The following is a 13,146-nucleotide window of genomic DNA, read 5'->3' on the forward strand; positions in this document are numbered from 1 at the left end:
CACTCTTCAGGAAATGGGTTGGGGGAAATATTTGCCTCTCCAGGATGAAAGATTCTAGAATCCTAACAGTCACGCTGCTGAAAGCATGATGGGTCTTTGTTTTTCTCTTTGATTTTGGTCCAACCTTGAGGTGACCCTGTGTGTCCTCTCCTGGTCTCCTCAAGTTGGAAGGGATACCCCACAGGTACCATGGTGGGGGCGGAGGATGCTTTGCAAGACTAGTGCTGAGTGGGTACCTTTGCCTCCCCTTCCTAATAATGAGGCAGTAATCCCCAGTGGGTCGCTTCTCCGAAATGGAGCTGTTCCGTTTGAGAGGTATTATATATGGGGGTAGGACTCCTGGAATTACGTGGTTGCTGGGATGTGTTAAAGGTCTGGAAAACTCGGGAGGTCGAAGGGGTGGCTCCAAAGAAGTGAGGTGCCCTCTCTCCCACAACTGAGACGAGGTGGGGGGAGGTGAGCAGCAGTGCGTTGGCGAGGTTTAAGCAAGTAGGCAAGGGTTTGCCCTGGCCTCTAACTTCAGGTCTGTGTGGGTGTGGTGGGAGGGATGACCAGCAGGTGAGAGGTTAGAGTAGGGAAAGTGGTGAAAGTTAGTGGGGCGGGGCCTCTGGGAATGTCAGGTGAGATTAGTGACCTATTTCTGGAGCTCCGAGGGGTTCAGGACAGGTAGTTGAGGTAGACCCCTATCGACCTGAGCTGCACTGCATTACCTGGTCGTCGGGAACTCCCAATTCTCCGTCCATCGCTAAGGCGGGACGCGATCGGTTGCTGTGGCTCCAGGGGCGGTGGCCACACGGATGCTCCAATCACCGCCCAGCCAAGGGATGGGGGCGTGGACGATCCCTGCAAAAGTTACTGCAGATTCCAGAGGCGGCGCCGGCGAAGTATCCCAGAGACCCAGTCCTGCAGGGAAGCGGGTTCCCAGTCTCCGTCCGCAACGTGCGTTGGATGCGTCGGGACCGCGAGCAGCGTAGGGGCCCAAGGGACCCATCCGGACCTAGCCCGCCAGCCAAGCCATGGCGCCCTCCGGGCTCCTCGTGACCGGAGCCTCCTTCGCCGCCTTCCGGGGGATGCACTGGGGGCTGCAGCTGCTGCCCACGCCAAGATCCGCTGCTCAGGACCGTTGGAAGTGGCGGAACAGTTGTGTCTCCCTGGTGCACAGCCTGCTCACAGGGCCCGGGGCGCTGCTCGGGTGCGGGGCTTAGAGGTTCCGGAGGTGTTGTGGGTGAGGGTGAGGGGTGGAAGGCTAACATTTGAAGACCTGGCAGACACCTTTAAGATTGATGCGAGACCTTGAGAGTCAGAGGCTGAGGTGAGGGTGTGGGTGGGTGGGTGGGCGTTCACAGCAAGAGAGTGGGCTCCCCGTCTGCATAACGCTGACCGTGGCTCCCCCCATCTCCTCCAGGCTGTTGCTGTACCCTCAGATGGCCGCCGACCTCATTCATGGCCACCCGCCCTGGGCCCTGGTGCTGGTGGCTATATCTGTGGGTGAGTCTGCAGGGAAGGCTGGGCCGGTTTGTGGGTGAGGGGTAACCTTCCAACAGTAATTACAGGTCCCCTTCTGGCAGTTTTACTGAGGGAAACTACAGAACTGGAAAGGGGATGGAGATTCTCCTCCAGGCTGTATATCAGCTTGAGGGAAGCCTACCGTCCCCCTACCCCTTGCCCACAGGTTATTTCCTGGCTGATGGAGCTGACATGCTGTGGAACCAGTCCTTGGGCCAGGCCTGGGAACTTCTCTGTCACCATTTGGTGGTGAGACTCAGGGAGAGGGGAGACAGGAAAGAATGTGTCCCAGTCTCTCATCAGCTTTCTGTCCTGTGACTTCCCAGAGTGTGTCTGATTCCCCTGGCACTTGATCCTCCCAACCTTGGGCTGAACTGGGGGGAGGGGATTGCCTGCTGGTCACACTGGGAGTCTGAGCACGGCCTCAGGAATTTGGATTCCCACAGGTGTGTCCAGTCAATTGCAGAAACGTTGAATATGGAGCTTTCTGAGAAGGAGGAGCCACAGTATTGGGAATGGGGATGGGGCATGAAAGGCCAGGAATAGAAGTTAAGGGGGTACTATGCAGATGCTGCAGCTCCAGAGGAAACAGCTTCTGGGGCAAAGGCTGTTTCCATCCTAGGGAAGGATTGTTTCAAAGCCATTCAGGCCCCTGACGTAAGGGTAAGCATAGTGGTTGGGTGTTTTTTGGGAGGGAGGCGTGCCAGAAAATATTTGGGAGCCCCTCTCTTAAGGACCAGGATATTGGGACATGATGGGTAGTAGGTCTTAGAAGGTCCTCTGACTTTTGACCCTGGCTCCCCAGGTAGTGAGCTGCCTCAGCACTGCCATTCTGTCCAACCACTATGTGGGCTTCGCTGTGGTGTCTCTGCTCCTGGAGCTGAACTCCATCTGCTTGAGCCTAAGAAAGTTGCTGCTGCTGTCTCGACAGGCCCCGTCCTTGGCCTTCAGTGTAGCCAGCTGGTCCACCCTGGCCACCCTGGCCCTCTTCCGCCTGGTACCACTGGGGTGGCTGAGTCTCTGGTTGATCCGGCAGCATCACCAGGTGCCTCCGGCTCTGGTTGTTCTCGGGGGAACTGGGCTGGTCACTGTGGGTACCCTGAGTGTCATACAGGGGGTCCGTATTTTGGTTAGTGATGTCCTGCGGTCTCAGCCCCACTCACCTCTCCCTGGTCACAAGGAAACCAGGACATGTAGTGATGGTGAGCCTGTCCTTAGGGATGATCCCACTCTCAGCTTGAAAGACTAGAGAGAAGCCTCAGGTTCCTCTTCTGTCCGTCTTGAAGGAGGTAAGACCAGGAAAAGAAGATGGTGGTCTTCAACGCACAACCCCCAACTAGTGGAAGGACTGGACTGGATTTTCAGGATCTCAGTTCTTCTTCCAGCTAACTCACACCTCTCCCCCATTCCTAGGATCTGAGAATAAATGCTGATGTTCATCAGCAGGAATCTGGGCTATTGTTCACTGAATTTAATCATCAGATGACTATCCTTTGCAGCAAACTAACTCAAAAGATATGGCCAGTAAGCTACCAGTAAGGGTGGCAGAAGGCATGAAACTGGACAAAACTGCCAATGGAAACAGAAACCCTTTGCTTTAGATGAGGAAAGGTGAAGTCTTACTAGGATCCAAGAAATCTGGTATGGAGTGGGTTAGGTCAGAGAAACGTCACCTATGACCAAATCCTGGCAGTGAGAGGAGAATACAACAAGTGCTTTCTATAGCCAGTTGATATGTAGACATAACAGTTGCCAAGAGACCGAGGAACCTGGGCCACAGTTATTGTTTCTACCTGGTTCTCGTAGCCCCACTGTTGTGTTTGTACTTAACTCTAATCCTTCTGTGTCCATCATCTGCCTTTTTATATTTTTTAGTATCTTCTGACCTTGTTAAAGAAAATGCATGTTCTTAGAGACATAAACATGGAGATAGGTCTGTCTTCTAGGACAGTACTGAAGTCCAGAGCCATAATAAGGACTCACACACCCATTCTGGATGTGCAGTGTAGGGTCTTCCCAGGCTCAGGTTTTCATGGAAGAATGAAGCAGAGGCAGAAGCATTTAAGGGAAGGCTTCCATTTGGCTACAGAGGGATTAAGGAATATCTGACTCTCTTCTGGGAGTCATTCACAAGCTCTCCTTTCTCCCCTGCTGCTTCTGCTGATTTTGTTTTCCTATTGCACAAGACCCCCTCCCTTCTTCAGACAGACCATCCAGGTTATGGGAAGTATAGAATGGATTAAGGTTGCTATTCTACTAAACAGTTGACAGAGAGAGGTAACCCATAGTGACCCACAGAAAAGATACATGAGCAAAAGGAAGAGACAGCAAGATTTTTTTTCTTATCCTGCCAAAAAGCAGAGCTAGAGAAAGGCAAAGGGGGTGTTAGAGACAGACATGCATAGATTGAGGGACAGATAGAAAGAGAAGGATTAGTTGCGTAGAAGAGACAGAGGCAAAGAGAGATGGAGTGCGAGACAGACTCCTTGGCAGAAATATCAAGAAAGATGGTTATAGAAGCTGAGAGAAATCAAAATCATAGAATTGGGAAAATGGTCATAAAGAGGACAAAAAAAAAGAAATAAAATCTGACAGAAAGGGACCCCAAGGGTGGAAGGCACAGATAGTCTAGACAGTGATTTAGTGAGAGTGAGTGACAAGGAAGAACAACCAGACTCACGAGAGAGGGAGGTAATAAGGGGCAGACTGAGAGACTATCAGAGAAAGAGAAAAGAGAGGTGGAAAGAGAGATGGGGGTGGGGGGGATTCATCAGGGGAGCCGATAAGCAGAAGAGCAGAAGGTGGAGGAGGCAGTCAACGGAAAGATTTATTGACAGAAAAAGAAAGCAGGAAATATGTGGAGTTGGAGACAGGCAAAAACACAAAGGACAAGCAGCTAAAGAGCAAAACACAGAAACAGAGACTGACAGGAACCGATAGGCAGAGACTGGTAGGAAAATGACGAAAAGTCAGAATGAGGGATGTACATTGAGATAGAAGAATGGACAAAGGGACTGTGGGGAATCACAGAGAGGGGGTGGAGAGAATGAGTAAATAAACATCCAAAGGAAGGTACAAGAAAAAGAAGGTAACGCAGAGAAGGAGAGAGAAAAATAATAAATATAGGGGGGGGAAATGAGAAAGGGATTGTGAGAGATCCCCATCATAGAGTCATTAACAACCAAGGTGTAAATGGGGAAAATAACAAATAGAAAGTGAGGAGAAACTGTGACAGTTGGAAGTAAACACAGGCAGAAAATAAGAGCAGAGGGTTTAAACATAATCAGACCAAAAGCAGATGCAAAGGTGTGGAAGTTCAGATATAGAAACAAAGTAGAATTCTGTCAGCGTGTTTGTCCTTCATAGAAATAGTATCTTCAAAACTCTTCACTGAATGCCTTGATTAATAAAAATCTTACCTTGAGTTTTCAAAGAAAATAAAATATGACAAACCCAGGGGAGGAATCTGTTCCCTAAGTAATTTTTAATGTCAATATTGAATCATCCCAAACTTTAAACCTTTTCTTCTGCCGCTGTCATAAATTCATGCTCCGAGGGAGTACCCCTCTTGGTCATACTTGATAGTATTTATGAAGGGTGCCAGAGAACTTGACCATCCAGGAAATCTGGCTGTTTCTGTGAGTTAACTATTAAAACCCATACAGGAAGGGTCAGATTAGCTACTGATGAGGGTAAGACATAAGTGGATACCTGAAGAGTTTGGAATCACACCCAAATTTCCATTGTGGTGAACCAGTGAAACTTCAAGAAAGCAAGACTGGATAGTGGTTATAATTGACTAAGTAACATCTCATCAACTAGACCAGTTGTAGTGTGGACCAAATATAAATGATGGGAATCAGAGAAGCATGGTCAATTAGGACCTTAGAAAACAGAAGCTAAAAAATACAGAGGTTGACAGATGCTACGTTTGGTTCAATAAGTTGGGTCACCATGGCAGTGCCTTGTCATACCTCACCCCTCAGTAAAGCAGTCCTCAAGACTGATTCCACGCCTACCAAGCTACTGGCGGATGAATGAGCACAGAGGAGGGGCTTTCCTGGATGGGGGAACATATCTTACGGTCTCAGAACACTATCCTGATCATAAATTAATAAATTGCTATGCAAATAATTGCATCAGTCTTCTGTGAGTGTTGTTTACATTGAGTCATTTTTCTTGGCTACATTGGTGTCCTGATTTATAATGCAGTGCTGGGTTGTGGAAGCTTTGCTATGGGAAGATCACTTGGCACTAACTTTTGACCTACAAAGCCCTAAAGTGTTCTAAGATCCTCTGCTATCAAAAAGCAAGCCCAGGGGGTGGTCGGTTAGCTCAGTTGGTTGGAGCGTGGTGCTGGTGGCACCAAAGTTGCTGGTTTGATCCCCGCTGAAAAAAAAAAGCAAGCCCAGTTTATTCAGTAAAATGGACTTAGAGCAAGAGAATGGATTCAGACAATTTAGAGTGATTCTCAATGCCAAGGGTTGAAACCAAAAGAAGCTTTTAGCCAAATTAATCTTGAGTTAACAAGAAAAGTAAATCTCCATAACTGAGTTGTCAAGGCTTTATTGTATATAAAATCTGGATTTGTCAGGCTGGAAATTAGGAGCCCTCACTTTGCAAGAGATTATATAAGGGAAATGATTCTTTAAAGAGTTGCTCCTGTATTGAAATGAGGTGTTTGTTTAGAATCATTAACTGAAAGTCATAGCGTCCCAGGCTGAACATTTGTTGCACTCCTACCATGTCAGTCACCTCTCCTACCTTACCCCACTTAATCCCACACCATAGAGACTCATCCCATTTTTAAAACGAATAAACCAATTTACTCAGGGTTACCTAGCTAGTTAGTGACAGGGCCTGGACTCAAACTCATATGTATATTTTTTCTATTATACCACCTACAGCCAACATCTGCTATGGTTGCCTGCCTAGCAGTGTAGGGATTTTCCTTTGAAAAAACACTCATCTCTCATCCCCTCAATGGGCAGGTGACCTAGGACTATCTTACCAGAACACCATATCCTCTTTCCCAGAAATGAGCTCATGACATAAGCAGAGCACAGCTTCTGAGCCTCAGCACCTTGATTTCTGCTAGAACTTTTGGCTAACGATGCACTATGTGTGCTAACATCGCTAAGCCAGTAGGACGTTAGAGAGCTTCCCTGAACATGAAGCCAACACAGAAAAAGAGGGCTCAAAAGATGGAGAGAGATTTCTAGCATTTGAGTATCTGGATCAAGCTCTGCCTAAAGCCAGACCTTCCCCTGAACCAGTTAATGAGCCAAAAAATCCCAGGTTTGCTTAAGTGATTATGAGTTGAGTTTTTTCACTTTTAACAGTGAGTCTTTATTAATACACCACCTTCAAGGTTATCTAGTCTTATCATTCCATTTTGCAGAACATTGAAACCTAGAAAGATTAAGTGATTTATTCAGGCCCACCCAGCTAGTTTGTGGCATGGTCAGAATTAGAATCCAGGTCTTTGATTTGGTTCAGGGTTCCTTATAAATTATTTTGTCTTCTCCTTTATAGGAAGGTTGAGGAGTGGAGAAACTTTAAGGTAGAAAGATAGGAGCCAGCTGACAACGGAAGATCAATCAAGTCAGATAAATTGCCTCTGAAGTATTTATAAGGCAGGATGCTTCAGTTTGAAAGCCAGACTTCTATTCACCAAGTATTGATTTCTGCACTTTTCAGGAATGCAGCAACTGTGCAGGGCAGAGATCCATTTCAGCTTTCCCCTGCAGTCATGAGCACCACTTAACAGTGTTGTGAGCACATTATTTCCCTGCCTTTAACCTGATAGGAGACAAACCCTCACTTGCCACATCTTCTGCAGGAACTGGACACAAGTGATTCTCAGACTGAGTGAACTCTTTCAACTGAGATAAGGATGCGAGCATGTGGGCTTTAGGAGTAGAAGAATGGGAGTTCGGTCCTGTAGTGAGGTATGAGGGTCCCTGCAAAAGGCCCTCTGCCTACCACCACCCAACCCCTAAAACAGACTCTGGGGTAGTAGCTGACATTCCAGAGATAGTAAATTATTAACTTGGGTTAAGCTTTGTCCCCTCACTCTGGCTTCCCTGTCTATGCCCTTGAAAGGACTCTCTTACCTCCTTGAACTTCTCTGGTTGGCATTGCTAATCCCAGTGGCTGAGACTGGCACAGTGGCTCTCTCTGCCCCAGATCCCAGGTCAGGGCACCATTAGAGGAGGACAGAGAAGCCTGAAGAACTGGGGTGCCACAAATTCCTAGTGCTGCACTCACTGATCTAAAACAACACTGCTACTCAACAATTCACTTGCTTCCCTTCCTAGCTCATCCAAACATAGTTTTCAAGTTCCTGCTCTTCCTTCCCCTAACCCCAGCTCTTCTTCATAGAATCCAAATGTTTTCACCCTGGCGGCAAGCACGGGTGAAAGGCTGGGGAGATAGAGATGGGGGGGAAGGAAATAACGGGCACAGCCTAGGGCAGCTGTAGCAGCATTTCCTTGACATATATTGAATTTTAAAAATTCATATTCATATATGTATATGAGAAGCTAACGGAAGAGTTGGGTCTCCATTCTCTATAGTGGGAAGTTAGTAGATAATGCCTAAAAGTAAAAAGTCAAGAAATAGCAATGCAAGCTTATTACTTGGAGATATTGCAGTAAATGCCAAAATCATCCGCTAAAATTGGTGAAAGTGGTTTTTTGGGGGGAGAGAAAAATGGTCACAGGGAGCATAAGTGACTGTTTTTTGTAACGAATTTTTGTGTCAAATTCTGCAAGACCGTATAACTTTGTAAAAGCTAAAACTAAAAACATTACAGTTGGCCCTCCTTTGCCGGCCGCCTCCATATCCCTGCGTTCCCCATCAGCAGATTCAACCAACCTCAGAGAAAAATTGGTATGTTGTAGCTGATATGTACTGTGTACTTAGGCCTGTGATCGTTGCCTCTGTACTGAACATGTACAGACTTCTTTTCTTGTCGTTCCCTGAGCGATATAACAACGATTTACACAGCATTTACATTGTATTAAGCATTATAAGTGATCTAGAAATGATTTAAAGTATATAGGAAAGTTTACATAGGTTATATGCAAGTACTGCATACTTTTACAAAAGGGACTTGACTGAGCATCTTTGGATTTTGGTAACACAGGAGGTCCTGGAATGGATCCCCCAGGGATAATGAGGGATGACTATAATTGTATAACTAGCTGTTTAATGTCCATCTCCACATCTAGAATGCAAGCTCCCAGCAGGCATAGCCGTGGTCTAGTCTGCTCTCCTTTGTATCCTGGCACCCTGGCAAGGACTGCACCTGGAGGTGTACATTAAACGTTTGTAGATCTTTAAGAACATACTTGCTTTGGAAAGACTTCCTGCATTGAACAGGAGTTTCGGCGAGATAATCTATGATGTACCTGCCAATAATATGATTTTAATCTACTTTCCTACTCATCTCGATTTCTCTTCATCCTCTTGCTCCAGTCCAAATGCTTGTCTTTCTTTTATGCCTAAACGTTCAAAGGATTGGTCAATTCCCATCGCTTCTGTTTGCTCATGATCTTCCTTGGCAACCAGGAAACTTCTTCTGCCATTAGCTTTCTGAAACCGCTCTCCTAGGTCACAGAATTCTTCCTTTCTCAGTCTGCCTCTACCTCTTGAATTATCTAACATGACAGAGGGCTTTTCTTTTTTTTCTCTCTCAATCTTTGTTTTCCGTTCCTTGCTATTATCCAGATGGGCTTCCTTTTCTTGAAGCTCTCCCTCCCTGTGGGCCTCGCCTGACCTTTCCAGCTGTTCTTGCTCTGGCTTTTTCTGGCATCCTCTTATCCTAGACTGTGTGTATCTCAAGCCTTCCTCATCTGCTTTTCTGTTATTCTTCTTCTGTGAACTGACTCTTTCTCATGGCTTTAGTGTCAAATTTAGTCTGATGATTCAAGCCCTCACCTCAGGTCCTAGACTGCCACTTCTTTATTTCTAGCCAGAGGACTCCTTCATTTTTATTTTTTTATAAGATTTTTTATTGGGGAAGGGGAACAGGACTTTATTGGGGAACAGTGTGTACTTCCAGGCCTTTTTTCCAAGTCAAGATTTTGTCCTTTCAATCTTAGCTGTGGAGGGTACCATTCAGCTTCAAGTTGTCCTTTGACTCTTAGTTGTGGAGGGCACAGCTCAGCTCCAGGTCCAGTTGCCATTGCTAGTTGCAGGGCACGCAGCCCACCATCCCTTGCGGGAGTCAAACCAGCAACTTTGTGGTTGAGAGGATGTGCTCCAACCAACTGAGCCATCTGGGAGTTCAGTGGCAGCTCAGCTCAAGGTGCCGTGTTCAATCTTAGTTGCAGGGAGCGCAGCCCACCATCCCTTGCGGGAGTCAAACCAGCAACTTTGTGGTTGAGAGGATGTACTCCAACCAACTGAGCCATCTGGGAGTTCAGTGGCAGCTCAGCTCAAGGTGCCGTGTTCAATCTTAGTTGCAGGGAGCGCAGCCCACCATCCCTTGCGGGAGTCCAACTGGCAACCTTGTGGTTGAGAGCCCGCGCTCCAACCAACTGAGCCATCTGGGAGCTCAGCAGCAGCTCAGCTCAAGGTGCCCTGTTCAATCTTAGTTTCAGGGGGCAGAGCCCACCATCCCTTGCAGGACTGGAGGAGTTGAACTGGCAACCTTGTGGTTGAGAGCCCACTGGCCCATGTGGGAATCAAACCGGCAGCCTTCAGAATTAGGAGCATGGAGCTCTAACTGCCTGAGCCACTGGGCCGGCCCCTGACTCCTTCATTTTTATGACCCACAGTCACCTCCACACTCAGTTTTAAACTCCTCGAACAATGAGGAGACTGGTTTGACTGCAGTGAATGGTCCATAATAATGGCAGCTAATGTTTTCTGTTCAGATATTTTCCTGGCTTGGTCACTTTTCCTCCTCAATTGAGCTTCGTCAGACTAACTCATACAGACTGTGTTTGACCAGTTAAGGCACCTTAAGAGAAGTACTTAATTTCTTTAAGTTTTAGTTTCTTGATTTGTAAATTATTTCATTTGTACGTGTGTTTCCTAGCTTTAAAAGAAAAAGTTTGGAAATAATTGTCAAGTAGGTCAAATCATTGGCAAAATATCAAAATTCTGCTTGGAATTCAAGACCAGCTTTAATTTGGCTCAAATTTTGCCCTCCAACATCATTTATGCTTCTTAGCATGAACATAGAAGATGATATGGCAGTAATGGTTAAAAACATAAGCTCCAGAGCCATTTTTTACTGTTTCCAGTATTTACCGTCTGTGGGGCTTTGAGCAAGTGGCTCAATTTCTCTGAGCTTCAGTTTTTTTACCTATAAAGTGAGGTTAACAATAGCACCTAACTCATTGGATCATTGTGACAATTAAATGAACTAATACATATAAAGTTGTTAGAGAGAACCTGACACATGGGTCATGCAATTAATCATGTGACCCAAGGCAGGTTACTCCACCTTTCTGAGCCTGGGTTTCTCATCAGTACAATGGGGATCGTAATAATAATAACTCTCTTGTTAGATTGCTTTGAGGATTAAATTAGCTTATTTATTTATTAACTTTTTATTGTGAAATAACTTTAGGCTCACATGAAAGTTACAAAATAGCACAGGTAGCATAAAGATAAACCTATAGATCAATGGGATAGAATTGAGAATCCAGAAACAAATGGTCAGTTTATTTTTTGACAAAGGAGCCAAGACAATTCAAAGGGGAAAACATTGGTCTTTTTAATAAATGATGCTGGGACAACTGAATATCCACATGCAAAAGAAAGTATTTGGACCCCTATCTCATATTATGTACAAAAATTGACTCAAGGTGAATCATAGACCTACGTGTAGGAGCTAAAACTATAAAACTCTTAGAAGAAAACATAGGATTGCGTCTTTGTGACTTGGATTAAGCAATGATTTCTAAGATTTGACACTAAAATCATAAACAATAGAAGAGAAAATTTTAAAAGTTGGGTTTTATACAAATTAAAAACTTTTGTCTTTCAAAGAACACTGTCAAGAAAGTGAAAAGATAACTCAAAGAATGGGAGAACAAATTTCCATATCATATGTATGACAGGGGACTTGTATCTAGAATATATAAAGAACTCCTACAACTCAATAATTTAAAAAAACAACTCAATTTTAAAATGAGTAAAGGATCTGGAAAGACATTTCTCCAAAGAAGTTATATGAGTATATATACTACACAAGGATGAACTTCAAGAACATTATACTAAGTAAAAAAAGCCAGTCACAAAAGACCACTATTCTATGATGCCATTTATATGAAATGTCCAGATCAGGAAGACCTATTGAGACAGAAAGTAGATTAGTGGTTGCCTAGAGCCGAGGAGGAGGAAGTAGGAGGATATGGGGAGTGAGTGCTAATGGTTACATTGTTTCTTTTAGGGATGATGAGAATGTTCTGGAACTAGATAGTGATGATAATTGCACAACTCTGTAAACATACTAAAAATCATTGGATTGTGTACTTTAAACAGGTGCACTTTATGGAATGCCAATTATATTTCAATAAGGCTGTTTCGAAAATAGTACAGAGAGTTCTTGTGTACTCTTTGCCCACTTGAGAAGTTCCTACATAACAATAGTAGGACAATCAAGACCAGGAAATCGACATTACTATTGGCATGATTACAAATTTACATTAGCAGTACAATAGTATTAATGAAACTATAAACAGTATTAGGATTTTACCAGGGTTTAAAACAGTAACTGGCACATAGTGAACCTTCTACAGGTGGTAAAGACTTCAGTACAATGACAATGATGAACATGATGATGACGATGCTGAACTTTCTACTGCCGCCAGGTTGAAGCTCTTTTCAGAGCATCCCATGGTTGTGCCTCTTTCTAAATGCTAATTTTAGCAGTTTCTACTACCTGGGATTCCTTTTTCCTTCCTCTTTCTCTACCCCATGCAATCCTTCAAATCTACCCATTGCCATCAACTCTTTCATAATGCTCCTCTCCCTTCTTTGAACTGTATGAACCTCCACATCAGCCAAAACTTGCCTGGAATCTTCCTTTGTATTTTTTTCTATTTTACCTTTGACTCCCAAATTCCCAACTAGATTGAGAGGCTGTATTGGTTACAATTCCTCTGCATTCTCCACAATAAACTTGGTGTGATTCAAACAAATTTATCTGTTAAGTCAGATTGAAAGTTGTTACCAAAGGATGGAGCAAGAGAGATGGGAGGGCAGACGGGTGGCTCAGTTGGTTAGAACGTGAGCTGTGGGCCAGGGGGCTGCCGGTTGGATTCCCACATGGGCCAGCGAGCTGCGCCCTCTGCAACTAGAATGAAGCCAGTGAGCTGCCGCTCACCTCCCTGGTGGCCAGATGGCTCAGTTGGTTGGATCAAGGGCTCTCAACCACAAGATTGCTGGTTCGAATCCTCCACTCCCGCAAATAACAACAGCAACTGGACCTGGAGCTGAGCTGCACCCTCCACAACTAAGATTGAAAGGACAACTTGACTTGGAAAAAGTCCTGGACGTACACACTGTTCCTCAATAAAGTCCTGTTCCCCTTCCCCAATTAAAAAAAAAAAATCTTTAAAATAAAGAGGGATGGGAAGTAAAACAAGGATGGTAGGAGGATTGTAGGAGCTGGAGAGC

General features: G+C 45.1%; 1 protein-coding gene across 3 annotated transcripts; it reads left to right on the forward strand.

The window, feature by feature from the left end:
* The first annotated feature begins 854 nt into the window (after positions 1-854).
* TLCD2 (TLC domain containing 2) lies at positions 855-2,960 on the forward strand. Of its 3 annotated transcripts, XM_019755477.2 has the most exons (5): positions 855-1,192; positions 1,406-1,488; positions 1,673-1,755; positions 2,312-2,551; positions 2,725-2,955. In XM_019755477.2, exons 1-5 carry the CDS (start codon positions 1,017-1,019, stop codon positions 2,728-2,730), a joined length of 588 nt encoding a protein of 195 aa, XP_019611036.2. In that variant the 5' UTR covers positions 855-1,016; the 3' UTR covers positions 2,731-2,955. The 3 variants fall into 3 exon arrangements, with proteins under 3 accessions (XP_019611036.2, XP_019611034.2, XP_019611035.2); XM_019755475.2 differs by having other exon boundaries at positions 2,312-2,960; XM_019755476.2 differs by having other exon boundaries at positions 2,438-2,960.
* Positions 2,961-13,146: the final 10,186 nt, after the last annotated feature.

Source organism: Rhinolophus sinicus, linkage group LG15, assembly GCF_036562045.2.
Source record: "Rhinolophus sinicus isolate RSC01 linkage group LG15, ASM3656204v1, whole genome shotgun sequence".
NCBI classification, from domain to species: domain Eukaryota; kingdom Metazoa; phylum Chordata; class Mammalia; order Chiroptera; family Rhinolophidae; genus Rhinolophus; species Rhinolophus sinicus.

What these genes read in the sequence shown, in the direction of transcription:
- TLCD2 (XM_019755475.2), top strand. Translation starts at nt 1,017, where the DNA reads ATGGCGCCCTCCGGGCTCCTCGTGACCGGAGCCTCCTTCGCCGCCTTC. An exon ending in GGGCCCGGGGCGCTGCTCGG is followed by an intron (nt 1,193 to 1,405) that starts GTGCGGGGCTTA and finishes CATCTCCTCCAG; the next exon opens with GCTGTTGCTGTACCCTCAGA. An exon ending in GCTGGTGGCTATATCTGTGG is followed by an intron (nt 1,489 to 1,672) that starts GTGAGTCTGCAG and finishes CCTTGCCCACAG; the next exon opens with GTTATTTCCTGGCTGATGGA.